The sequence below is a fragment of the Suricata suricatta genome, chromosome 14, assembly GCF_006229205.1.
Source record: "Suricata suricatta isolate VVHF042 chromosome 14, meerkat_22Aug2017_6uvM2_HiC, whole genome shotgun sequence".
Taxonomy (NCBI): domain Eukaryota; kingdom Metazoa; phylum Chordata; class Mammalia; order Carnivora; family Herpestidae; genus Suricata; species Suricata suricatta.
Genome location: NC_043713.1, coordinates 47,176,300 through 47,190,347, shown reverse-complemented (window position 1 = coordinate 47,190,347; position 14,048 = coordinate 47,176,300). Strand labels below are relative to the sequence as shown.

Sequence of the window (14,048 nt, the reverse complement as noted above, 5' to 3'; positions counted from 1 at the left end):
CTGCTTAGAAAGGCTTCTACCACTCTGATCCCAATAGGCAAGCTGCTTCAAACTTCTAGAAGTCTTCCTTAAGAAATTACAGATATATTATTTCATTCTTATAATAATCCTTTTGGACACAGTAAGCATGAGTATTCTCATTTTTTGGTTGGGGAAATAAGACTTGTCTAGGCAACATGCAGAAAATCAGAGATAGGGCTAGAGCTTAAATTAAATCTTAATTCCTAGGTCCTATCTCTAGCTCAGGATTTGCATAGTCCCATAGGCCAGGAATATGGCTATAAGCCATCATTGATTATAGAACATGCTGAGTTTTTTGGAGCATTTTCTGCTCTGCTTCCTTTGGAGATAACAACATATTTCAAGGTCCTTCAATCTATTTAGTTTTAAACTTACTACATGGAAGAATTTAAAACTCAGGGCTGGGAAAGCTAAGTCTGAACACTTTTGCTAATTCCATTAGAAGAAGTCAATGTATATTCACCTCTCAAATGTCCACTATTTTTTAAAAATGTTTATTTTTGAGAGAAAGAGAGAGAAAGTGTGCAAGCGGGGAGGGGCAGAGAGAGAGAGAGGAAGGGAGAGAATCCCAAGAGAATCTGGCAAGCACAGAGCCCAATGCAGAGCTCAAACCTACAAATCATGAGATCATGACCTGAGACAAAATCAAGAGCCAGACATTTAACTGTCTGTGCCACTCAGGTGCCCCTCAAATGTCCACTATTATAAGCCATGTAAAAGAACATGTGTGCCATGATTTCTAGTAAGTTCAATTATTAATGCAAAAAAGTCTAAAAAATGAAGAGATTGGTCCATCTAATAGGTGATTTATTCCAACCCTGACTGAGAGAGCCCAGTTTATTTTCCTTTTCTAAATAATGAGACTCAAATTGCTATTATATTTTAAAGCCCTTTTAGTAACCTTGTAAAAGTTTTCTGAATTAAACAGAGAAATGTACTGTGACTGCAAATTAGCCTTTAGGTAATAATTATTGATCAAAATTCAGAAACTTCATTTGGTTATTTTTTCAAAATAGTTGCTAAATTAAAAAAAGAAAAGCACAGAATAAACTTTAAATCGATTTTATTATTCAAAAATAGTATGCGGGGGCCCCTGGGTGGCTTAGTCATTTTAAGTGTACAGCTCTTGATTTCAGCTCACGTCATGATCTCATGGTTCATGAGATAGAGCCCTGCGTGGGGCACTGCACGGACAGTGTGGAGTCTGCTGGGGATTCCGTCTCTTTACCCCCACCCTGTTCAATTTTGCTCTCTCAAAATAAACATTTATTTTTTTTATAAGTCTTTTTTTTTTTTTTTAATGTTTATTTATTTTTGAGAGAGACAGACAGAGCATGAACAGGGCAGGGACAGAGAGACAAGGAAACACAGGATCCAAAGCAGGCTCCAGACTCCAAGCTGTCAGCACAGAGCCTGATACAGGGCTTGAATTCATGAACCGCGAGATTTTGACCTGAGCTAAAGTTGGACACCTAACCAACTGAGTCACCCAGGTGCCACAATAAATAAATATTAAAAAAAATTAATTCATATAGGCCTGTACATAGTTGTGAAGGAAATACTCTTTATTATAAAGAGTAACTTAAATATTCCCTTTTTTGTTTTCCTTTTTTTTTTTTAAATTTTTTGAGAGAGAGAGATCACCGGATAGTGTGAGCTAGGAAGAGGCAGATAGAGAGAGAGGGAGAGACAATCTTAAGCAGGCTCCTTGCTCAGCTTGGAGCCTCAGGTGGGGCCTGATTCCAGGACGCTGGGATAGTGACCTGAGCCAAAATCAAGCGTAGGATGCCTAACCGGCTGAGCTACCAAGACACCCCTAAATCTTACCTTTTTTTTATTAGTTTATATTTCAAATAACTTAAAGCTTCTGACCATATGATTTATCACTCAACCCAGGACATTTTTGAGAGTAAACAGGAGTCTTATTAATAATTAAGCCAGAGCAACAGACATTAACCAGAACTATTGCTAGTAGGCCAAAGAATATGGTCACTTTAGATATGAAGCACATTAAATTTGTCTTAGTATCCTAAGTTATCTTCAAAAACAGTCACCAAAGGTGTGAGATAAATTAAAACACAATTTAATTTCACTAAACATTTCTAATACTTCTGATTATAACTTGAGTAAAACTGAAAAAGTATTGGCTAAAAATGAAGGTCTCCTTTAAGAACTGAATTTTGAATGTAAAACATTTTTGGAAAGGTATCAAAGCTTCCTTAACCCTAGACTGACATATGGATTAGGAAAAGCAAAAAGTCAATTATTTTAAATAAAGTCCCTTTTTCTCATAGAATAGAAAAAATAGGAGGAAAAAAAGTCTGCCAATGTGTTTGAACATGTGTAATTTGTGAGGCAGGAGTACATTAAACATGACAACTATTTGTCAGTATTGAATAAATTCATCAAAAATGGAAAAAATACCATGTAAGAAGTGAATCATTTTTTTTAAGTGGACAAAGTAATGAATATTAAACATGTTTGCTCCTGTAAGCCTTTTAAGGAATGCTTTAACTAATAGGGTCCAACTGTCAGTGACGTATTCCTACAGTTACCCTCATAATATTTTTATTTAAAAATTTTTCTAATTATTTATTTTGAGGGGGAGGAGGAGGCAGAGGAGGCAGAGGAAGAGAGAGAGAATCTTTTTTTTTTTAATTCATTTATTTATTTTCAGAGAGAGAGAGAGAGAGAGAGAGAGAGCGAGCGAGAGAGCGAGCGAGCAAGCAAGAGAGCAGGAGGGCAGAGAGAAAGGGAGAAAGAATCCCAAGCAGGCTCCGCACTGTCAGTGAACACCCCAGTGTGGGACTCAAACTCACAAACCGTGAGATCATGACCTGAGCTGAAACCAAGAGTCAGATGCTCAACCAAATGAGCCACCCAGGCACCCCAAGAGAGAGAGAGACAGAGACAGACAGAATCTCAAGAAGGCTCCATGCTCAGCACAGAACCTGACAGGTGTCTCTATCCCATGATCCTGGAATCATGACCTGAGCCAAAATCAAGAGTTGGGCACTCAACTGAATAAGCCACCCTGGTACCCCATAATATTTTCCATTTACATTACTGTAAATAAATACTCTTCCCACAGCTTCCATCGTGGTAGCATTATACATATGTATATAGAATACTATATTTACTAGATAAAAAGGTAAATATTAGTTTCACGAGACCCTCAAAATCCACTTTTCTATTGATCACTCTCTTAGTGATCAATCGTAAATTCTTTTATCATCTCCACAGAAGTTAAATGCCAGTGTTAAGAGACAAGACATACGGGCTAGCTAACAAAATGCCTGAGCTCTATAAACCCATATGCATATGTATGAAATACTGCCAAGCAGTCACTGTATTATACATGGCTGACCTGGAAGAAAAAGAAGCTCCTTTCCATTCATAATAAATCACTTTGAAGTAATAGATCATTAACATTCTTGATCAGCCTGCCATTATTTAAACCTAGGCAATTAAGTATGCAGTATATCATATAGTGTATAGGGATTTTTCTCAAGTATAAAGAGTTCCTAAATTGGGCAAATTATATATCTAATAAAGCTTTGCCCATTACTGGTGTAAAATGAAGTAGCTAAGTGAATGATATTTAAGAACATAAATATCATTTTATAAACTATTAACTAGTTTATAAAAAGAAATGAAGATGGTATATGTACCCATAGTAAAAATAAAAATAAAGCTTCTTATATTGAAGTTGTAAGTTGGCCAGACTACATAAGGCTAATTTTCCTAATTGGAAAGCAATGTATAATTTTTAATGTTCATTAGAAGAACATTAGTTTTCAGACCACTTGAGACTATCGAAATAAAAACTGTAAAATTGACATCCTCCAAGAATGTTAAGTACATTTTTGAAAACAATTATAAAACTGCTCAACCCAACTGGAATCCTGCTACCATCAATTCAAATCATAAACAAAACATTTTGTCACTTGGGGCAATCATCAACTGATGTATACTCTTACCCCTAAACAATACTTAGTAATTACTGTGAACAACAATTAAATCAAGTGTTCAAGTTGACACAAATGCAGACAGTGAATGTAATTTTCTTTTGTCTCAAAAGTTCCTTTCCCACTTATCTCTCAAACAGCCTTTTGTCTTGTTCTTAATAATTCTAAATAGTTCTTAATAATTTTAAATAGTTCTAAAATAATTCTGGCTGTAGGCAGAGGTGCTGGACAGTATTATGTAAATAATCACAATGGGTTTAATCACTTCATTATTTTTTAATGATTATTTATTTTTGTGAGAGACAGAGACAGAGCATGAGTAAGGAAGGGGCAGAGAGAGGGAGACACAGAATCTGAACCTGGTTCCAGGCTCTGAGCCATCAGCACAGAGCCCGACGCGGGACTCAAATTCACGAACTGCAAGGTCATGACCTGAGCCAAAGTCAGCCGCTTAACCGACTGAGCCACCCTGGCTTTAAAATTTCACTTTAAAATTTTTTGCTTGGGGATACAGGCCCTCAATGTTGGGTCAGGCGAGGGGAATGGGATGACGTGGGGAGTGGGAAAAAGATGAGAAATGCCCAGTACAATCAGCAGAAATAGCCTAAGCCTAGCAATCAGATACCAGTGTCTTAGTCCTAGCTCCATCCTGGTTCTTCAGGTAAACCATGGAACCTCGCTTGCTCATTCAACACTCATTGGTTCGTTATATATCTAGGCCTGTGCTGTCTGATATAGCAGCCACTAGCCACATGTGGTTTTGAGCACTTTAAATGCAGCTAATCCAAATCCAGTTGTGCCATAAAGTCTCATTAATAAATTTTTGTATTGATTATATTTAGGCAATGGAGAGCCACATAATGGTTTTAAGCAAGCAAATGACATGATCAGAAATAATGGTTTAGATCTCTGGCAGCTGTGTAGAGACTGCATTAAGGTGAGGAAGACTGGAAACAAAGAGGTTTTATAGTCTACGTAAGAAATAACAGGACCTAAACTGGGGTAAAAGGGAATGGAAGGAAAAGCACTAATTCAAAACTATTATTTAGGAGATAACACCAGTGTAATATCGTGATTCACTTGTCCTGACTTCATGGAAAAGGACTTGATTTTATTCTAAGGTGATGGGAAGACCCTGGAGTGTTTTTAGCAAGACAGCGTCTTGTTCTGACTAAATCTGCTTCATCTGTTTAAAGGACTACTCTAAGAGCTGTACACCACAGTAAGGGAGAAACAGTAAAAGTAGAAAGATAGTTGATCTAAAAAAAAAAAGGAGGCCATTACTGTAGAAGAGGTTTGAGGGGCTGATGGCTCCACTCCAAGGTGAATGCAGAAGAGGTTGGGAGAAGCAACTGGATTTGTTACATGGTGTCTACACAATGGTATTGCCTGATTTACAGGGTTGAGAAAGGAAACCTGACCTTTAAGGAGACCACACCTGTTGACCCCAATTGTTCTGCTTAACCTGGAGACGAGGGTATCTCTGAGAGTGAGAATACTGTACAGAGGCTTGAGGAAAATAGTGAAGGTTTGTAAGTCAGCAAAGAAAACAAAAGCTGCTGAACGTCTATTTTAAGAATTAACTGACACCCTATATGAAGTTTGAAACCATGTAATTTTAGTGATATCAGTATAACCTGTTGTGTGATTTTTTCCTTTGCAACCCTCAGCCATTCAACTGTGGAAGTTAAGCAGAAAATAGAATCAACAAAAGGTTTGTTTTAAAATGATTTGAGTTAGATGATTTTAAAATCTACATTTCCAAAATTGTACAATTCTAAGAATCCTATAGTTTTTACTGCTACTACACATTTTTTCTTACTGTAGTTAAATGTACAGATGCATAAATTTTACCATTTTAGTCATTTCACCACACAACTTCTAAGTTGAGCATCCTAATGAGGGGCCTCCAATGGATTATAGGTGAGCTAGGACATTAAAATCCCAGCCCTCAAGGGAGTATCGCTGGCCTGGGGCTGAAGTTCTATCTTCTGCTGCCTCTGGATGGAAGCAGCCTCATCTTTTTATCACAATATGTAATACAATTATTTATTTTCCAAGTACTGAAAACATTTGGGAAGCATTGTTCAAAGCCATAAAGTTTTCTCACATATCTTTAGAACCTCATAATTTATTCCACCACATGGGGCTTAAAGCTCTTATTGGAAGAGAATATGAATATGCCCACCATTTCCATTGTTAAAGTGATCATCATAAAATCTCACATGGATAATCTACGAATTTTGAATGGATTCAAAGATTTTTTCCACTTACATAAAAAAATAGTTAATTCCTAAACTTTATTCATTTATCCACACAATACTGACTTTATGGCAGGCACTGGGTTAGTTCCTGGAGGTAAAAAGGTGAACAAGATATGGTTTTGACCTCAAGAAACTCAGTCTAGTGGGAAGAGAAAATTATTCAAATATTTAAAACTTTAATAAGTGTAATATGGGAACAAACATAGTGCTATAAGAAGATTTAATAGAAAAGACTATTAAAACAAGATAAAATGATTAGTAAATAGCTAGGCAAAGGGCAGGGGTAAGTTTGGTTGATAATTCCAGAGGCAACAGCAGGCAAACAGCTAGGAGACACTAAAAGATCAAGGCCAGATGGCAGAAAATGATTAAAAATGAACCTGCAGAGGTAGGAGAGGCAGTTCAAAGGGGCTTTCTTTGAGGAATAACAGTAGGACCACTGAAGGGTAAGCATCCATTATCAAATTTCTTTTTCAGGAAGATCATAGTAGTTATAATGCAAAGAAGTGGTCTCAAAGTGGGTAAAATTTAAGGTGGGCGGAGGAAAACATAGATTTCCATTTTTTCTCACCCTTTTTAAAAATGTCTTTAAAAATACGTTATAATAGCCATGAGTTAGCTCAGAAGTACTAATAAGGGCTAACTTTTTTCTGACCACATACTGTGTCTCTGAACACTGTACTAAGCAGTTTACATGTACTAATTCATTTACTCATTATCCTCAGTTTACAGGTAAGAAAAATGAGACAGAGGTTAAGAAACCTGTCCAAGGTAACTTGGTAAGAAATTATCAGAGCAGAATTCAAACCCAGGGAGCCTGTGACATGCCCATTGACTATATGCCATTTTTCTGCAATATATAAATACAATTTATCTTTTTTTTAAAAAGTAAGCTCTACACCCAGCATGGGGCTTCAACTCACACCTGGAGATCAAGAGTTGCTTGCTCTACAGACTGAGCCAGCCAGGTGCCTCTGTTTTTTTTTCAGATGTATCCAATTTAAAATTTAAATATATATATGAATGAGAACAGATACTCAATATTTTTTTCTGAACACCAGTAAAGAGAAAGGTTTAGTTAGGTAGGGTTGTTGGTTGGATGGATATGGAAAGCAGACTAGCAGACTAGGTAAAAGAAAATGGTATTTTGGAAGTGGAAGTGATGGAAAGAAGGGGGTTGATTTGGGATGTATTTGGTAAGTAAAACTGACAGGACTTGGTAGTAGTTTGGATATGGGGGTTAAAGGGAGGAAAGGTGTCAAGGATGATACTTTGGATTCTGGCTTATATAAATGCATTGGGTGGTGAGGCCATTGGCAGAGGCCAGAGGAACAAGTTTTATCATTTTGTTCTGATGGTTTTTCTTCAGATCACAAGCACACTGTTCTTTCAATGTAGTTAAATGACAAAACTGGTAACAGGTTCTTCCCATTTAAAACAAAACTGTTTCCATTATAAACATTTATACAAACAACTATGGCTCTTGTATTAGAAATGGTAGTCAATTTTTCCACCCATTTTCTTTAAAAGTGTTATGAAGTCTTATAACATTTGGAAGTAAACAATAGTTACTATAACAGGGTTATGAAGGTTTAGCAACCCTCTTCCCTAAAGATACCAATGTTCCTATTGCATTGCTCAAATGGCACAGAAAACATCCTATTAGGTGAAATTCCAAGGATTAAGCTCTGATATCCATCCCTTAACATGGGGGGGGGGGTGAGTGGAAAAAATTAACTTTACAGCTTGTATTTATGATTTCTTAAATACTACTGAACTTTTAAAGTGTATAATACTATGCTTTATCTTCCTCCCAGGTCTCATAAGTATTAAAGGAAAGTACTGGACTGGTTTAAAAGATACTCTGATTCTATCCTATTGTTTATTTTCTTCAAATTCATTTGTAGAATTGCTAATGCTAAAATGCTTCTTCTAGAAGAAATCAAATAGGAAAACAGACTAACCGGCTGAACATTATAAACAAATAGCCACAGAAGGTGTTGATTAAAAAAATTAAATTACCTAACAGCTGTTATCCCAGCAAATAATGCTGATTACTTCTGATTCCGTCTCGTTCCAGGGTCTTCAGGAACTTTCCACTTATACATCGTTTTGCTACATGGCCTCACCACCCAGTCCTGTCAGGTCACAACACTAAACTGCAGGTAATCGCTACAAGGCAGAACGCTACGTTAGCCTGATCCGTGTCCATTGCCTCATCAGTTAGTTTTAACTGCCCACGGTAGTGGTCGCTAACGCAGGCTTTCCTGAACCATGCTAACGTCAGAAACACTGCTAACACCAAGGGCTTGAGTTTCCCAGACGGAAATGCCTGAGCTGCCTCTGACGCATCTCAAAAACGCTGTGGCGGCCGCCAGCTCCGGGAGCCGCTCTGTACACTGCAGAGGCTGGCGCTCGACTCTCCAGTCACCACCCTAGCGCTGGGACACAAGGGCCACCCGGCTCTTCCGAGAAGTGTGCAGGGCGCCGGCCTCGCCGGGCGGCGGGAGGAGGGGCGTGACGCGAAGGGAACTCCTCCGTGACGTCGAGCGGGCCCTGACGGGGGCGGGCCCAGGCGCCCAGCAGCCGGGCCAGCGGCCCTCGGCCCTCCCCCACCCCCGGAAAGCGCGGGCCGCCCCCAGGGGCCGGCTTTCCCGGAGGGAGTTTGGCGGACTAGTGGGGGAAAAGAAAAAGAAAAGCTAGTGGCCATTTCTTCACAGCCCCGGAGTCGTGTTTGCTTCCGTGCTTCCGACGCCTTCGAGCGTCTTGAAGAAGTCTTGTAAACCGTGAGTGAAAAGGGACCTCCTTCCCCAGACCCGGCGCGCTAGGTCTTAGCGGCTGCTTCCGGTCGGGAGCTGCCGGCCGAACGTAGGCGTTTGGCCCCTGGGGTGGGGGCGGCGGTACGGCTTGGGGGCTGCCTGAGGAAAGAGGCTGGAAGCCGGCTAAACTCCGCGGGAGGTGAGCCGGAAGAAAGATGAGCCCGCGCTCCCTGTGGTTCTTGGGTCTCCCGCGCTGGCTGAGGATTCGCTTACCCCCTCCGAGCCCGCCCCCACGCATGCGCCGGCAGGGGGCGGGAGGTGCCGGCGCGCCGCGGTCCTTTCCCGCGCCAGTCGCGCTGCTGGTGTGTGGAGCTTTTGAGTGGCCGCGGCGTGGGGTGAGGCTGGTGTCTACAGGTGCTGGGAGCTGGTCATGGGAGCCTCTGGACCTCTGTTTTTCTCGTAAGAGGACCAGTCCAGTCCCTATTTGTTTGTCTCGGGCACCTTTGTGACTCCAGGCGCGTCTGTTGCCCTACCTGTGTGAGAATATACGTGATGGGTGCAACTGGAAAGAAAGAGTTTACCGAGCACCTTCACTCTGGTTGGTGCTACGGGATGCATAGAAATGTATTAAATTGTTACAGACCGGTGAGCCCGGAATGCACCTTGAGACACAAGATGCACGTTTCTGCGAAATTAAGGCTCGTCCTTGTGCAGCCATAACGGTTCAAACCATAAGAGGTTCTGACAGAAGTGCTGGCCGTGCAGGATAGGTTTGAGATGGTTTTTCGGGCCAGAATTTGCAAGTTTAGTGTTTGTAAACTGTTTCTATGTGGTGAAAAAAACACTTTTTTTTGGCTATTCTCAGGATATATTAAAGAATGCTTATTTTATTTACACTGTTTTAAGCAATTAAATACTATGTAATTTTTAATTATTCATTAAAATAATTAAAATTTTGTTTGAAACTATTACTTAATAGAAATAATTATTTTTAGGGGGGGCTCCTTTATTTTTTAAAATATCTGTTTCTGGGAGAGCGCCAGCGGCAGTTGGGGGGCAGAGAGAGGGTGACAGAATGGGAAGCCGCTCACCCCGACAGCCCTGAGCCCAGTGCTGGGCTTGAACTCATGAACCATATGGTCATAACCTGACCTTCAGTTGACTGAGCCACCCAGGCCACTGTCTTGGGCTACTGTAAGGTATTTTGTAGCTAATTAGCCTCACTAGAGTCTGAGGTCCACCCCCATCCCCACTTAGCCCTGTTGGACTTAACAGAATAACCTTGGGCAAATTGCTTAATCTCTTAAACCTGTTTCTGTTAATTAAATGAAATTAATAACAGCTGTTTTATAGAGTGCTCAAGATAAATAAAAATAAATAACGACTGTAAAACCGCAGGGTATCTTGTACATAGTAAACAAATGGTGGCTTTTACTGACAATAGTATAGGTCTATTGATCTTTTAAGATTAAGAAATAGAATTCAGGCCACTTTGGAAATAAAGCTGTGTTACTTTATGCACCCAATCCCTCTTTTAAAAACCTTTTGTGGAAATAATATACACAAGAGAGAGATCCATCCATTACCTAGCTTCAATAATTGTCAAAGCAGGCCTACTGGTTTCATCTCCCGACCCAGTATTCATTTTTTGTTTGTTTTAGCTGGAGCCTTTGAAAGCAAATCTAGAACAGGTGAGTTTACCTGTAAACATATCAGTATATCTCTTTCAACAGCTAAGGACTTTTTTTTTTAATGAGTGACAATTAAAAACAGTGCTCTAATATTATCTAAAATCCACTACATGTTCAGTTTTCAATGTCTCAAAAAAACCTAATCACAGTTGTTTTTTGTTTTTAAGTTAAGTAGGCTTCAAGCCGAACATGGGGCTTAAACTCATGACCCTGAGATCAAGGGTTGTGTGCTCTATGTAGTTTACCAGTCAGGTGCCCCCTAATCACAACGTTTAAAAAGCTTAATAAGAATGTATTTTTCCAGTCTTGCTCCTTTAGAAGGGTCATTCTTTATTTTAGCTTCTTCATCAGAGACCGTGAGAAATGATAGTAAGAGAAAATTCAGTTTGGCATGTTAATAATGGTAAGCCATCGGCTAAGGAGCCATATGTGAGGTTTAGTAAACTAATCGTTTTACTTTTTTAGTGGTAGCTAGTTAATGGTTCCAGCTTAAGGACACATTAAAATATGAATCCACTTGAACTTCTCAGTATCCTGTTGCTTCCTTTGGGGCCTACACAAGTAATAACCATTCACCTCTACTCTGAGTGGGCCCCAAAATAGCCTTATTCTTTTTGTCTTGTTTGTAGACATTTATGTACTCATAGATCTTTTCTGTATCTGTATCTTGCTCACTGATATCTCTTGTAATGAGAAAGGTCTTCAGATGTTCATGTGTATTAATCACGAACATCTTGTTTTTATAAGGTATGTGCCTCTATGTATATATAGATGTGTATATGTGAATATGGGATTTTTTTCCTTTCTGTATTTATTTATTTATTTATTTATTTTATAGTTTATTGTCAAGGTGGTTTCCATACAACACCCAGTGCTTATCCCAACAAGTGCCCTCCTCAATGCCCATCACCCATTTTCCCCTCTCCCCCACCCCCATCAACCCTCTTGTGAATACAGTTTAAGTCAAGGATATTCAGAATGTTTTCCAGTTGTTGGTTTAATATACTGTTGTACTTCATATCAACTCAAAAGTTTAACAAAAAATAAGTTATTTTAGAATGTTGAATTATTCAATGCTGATCATGAATGACTACAAACCTCTCAGTATCAGAATCATCTTAACTTAATGTAAGTTAATTAATTCTTTCTAGGAGTAAGAGAAAGTTTGCCTGAACCAAATAACTGAAATCAGGGTTCTCAGTGTAATCAGCTTCTCTTCTCATCCTCCAGTTCTCAAAGTGATCTATTGTAGGTGAGTAAGGAAAACTTGAGAACAGCTAGATAAACTTGAAGGCATTCTGACTTCAAATTACATATAGATGCTAAATGCAAAATTCATTTCTGTTGCAATCTGTTGTTTCAGGTATTTCAACTGCCCAAGACAACTTCATACCTATATAATGTAACAGAAAAGGTCAGAAAACATTAGGAAAATAGAAGTGTGGAGTGTATTAAGCAAGATGAACATCTCTGGAAGCAATTGTGGAAGCCCTAGTTCTGTAGATATATCTAATGACTTTAAGGAACTTTGGATGAAACTAAAAGAGTATCATGATAAAGAAGTACAAGGTAAAAATCATTTTTTATATACTTTCAGCAGTATTCTATTGAGACTAATAGTTACAACTTTGTGTGACAGTTCAGAGATCTCATTTTTAAGGACCTAATAAAGGTGATTTTTTGTGAGTCATTTGTGGTTGAGTTGTTGCTTTGTAACTATAGACAACTACTATGGGATGTAGTTCTTGAGCATCTTACAGTTATTTAACTATGCTAATATGTGTGATGTGGTGGAAAGGGCCGAGAAATTGTTGATTGATGACCTGGATGTGAATTCTGAATTTATTTATCTACTTGCTCTGTGATCTCAGCGAAGTTATATAATACCTCCAAACTTTTCTCCCTATAAAATTATTTGCAGGATTCTTTACAGCCATTAAAATACTACTTAAGTTATTCTTCAAACTTTTGGGAATCTTTTTGCTACCAAGCACTGAGATATAAAAGTGAATGGCAGTTTGCTTTCAAAGAGCCTGCAGTCTAATAGAGATAGAGCTGTGTAAATGGATAATTACAGTGTAATGAAATGAGCGCTAAAAGGTTTATGTGAAGTGCAGTGAGTGTACAGAGAATTGAGCAGTTGTGGTTGGGATGAGTATATAAAATTTGTGATTGTGTTAGAATGTACTCCAGATATAAGAATTCTTTCTTAAACTCAAGATTTGGTATTAATGCCTATTCTGTGACTTTAACCTAATACATTTTTCCTGTATGCGGAAATTGTTTGGCATTATGTTTGTTTCTTGCTGCAACTATAGGTTTTATACTATAGTGCTTGACAGCTTTCACGTTACAACTGGAGTGCCATTAAAACATGATCCACCTACTATGTGGGTCTGTGTTAGAACTTTCCTGTGTTAAATGTGGGTTCTGGCAGAACCTCATGATAATGGACTCATCATGAATTAATGAAACATGAACCCCAGAAGTATTCATGCACACCCCAGTGTACTGGCAGATACTTGTTCAAGCAAAGTTTCGGAGTACACTTACCATATGCCATAACTTGTGAATAAGAATGAATCATATAGTTACAGTTCTAAGGGATTTTGTAGTGTACCATGTTATCTGGGAGCATAAAGGAAGAACAGGTGTGTGTGTGTGTGTGTGTGAGTGTGTGAGTGTGTGAGTGAGAGAGAGATTGATTGATTGATTGATTGATTGATTTACTGTCAGGTCAGGCTTTACAATTGAAATGAGTCTAATTAGCCAGACAAAAGATTGTAGGAGGAGGGGAGGAAACGTTTTAAGTAAAAAGAATAGCATAAGCAAAAGTTGGGCACTAAGAGCTTGATTTTTTTTTAAATAGTTTATTGTCAAATTGCTCTCCGTACAACACCCAGTGCTCTTCCCCAGAAGTGCCCTCCTCCATCACCACCACCCCTTTTCCCCACTCCCCCTTCCCCTTCAACCCTCAGTTCATTTTCAGTATTCAGTAGTCTCTCAGGTTTTACATCCCTCTCTCTCCCCAACTCTCCTTCCCCCTTCCCCTCCCCTCCCCATGGTCCTCCATTAGGTTTCTCCTGTTAGACCTATGAGTGCAAACATATGGTATCTGTTCTTCTCCACCTGACTTATTTCACTTAGCATGACACCCTCAAGGTCCATCCACTTTCCTACAAATGGCCATATGTCATTCCCTCTCATTGCCATGTAGTACTCCATTGTGTATATATACCACATCTTCTTGATCCACTCAACAGGTGATGGACATTTAGGCTCCTTCCATGTTTTGGCTATTGTTAACATTGCTGCTGTGAACATTGGGGTACATGTGCCCCTATG

The 14,048-nt window shown here is 39.1% G+C and overlaps 1 protein-coding gene across 6 annotated transcripts in view; it reads left to right on the top strand.

Annotated features, from left to right (window-relative positions):
• Positions 1-8,832: 8,832 nt before the first annotated feature.
• The window catches only part of RBBP8 (RB binding protein 8, endonuclease), an 84,057-nt gene continuing 78,841 nt past the window's right edge, over positions 8,833-14,048 (top strand). For 2 of the 6 annotated variants that reach the window (XM_029922704.1, XM_029922709.1), the window contains exons 1-4: positions 8,833-9,039; positions 10,674-10,703; positions 11,934-11,955; positions 12,067-12,272. In XM_029922704.1, the coding sequence (XP_029778564.1) occupies positions 12,164-12,272 (109 nt within the window). In that variant the 5' untranslated portion in view covers positions 8,833-9,039; positions 10,674-10,703; positions 11,934-11,955; positions 12,067-12,163. Of the gene's footprint in view, positions 9,040-10,673; positions 10,704-11,774; positions 11,956-12,066; positions 12,273-14,048 lie in introns of those variants that run through there. The other 4 variants (XM_029922705.1, XM_029922706.1, XM_029922707.1 and 1 more) reach the window with 4 other exon arrangements.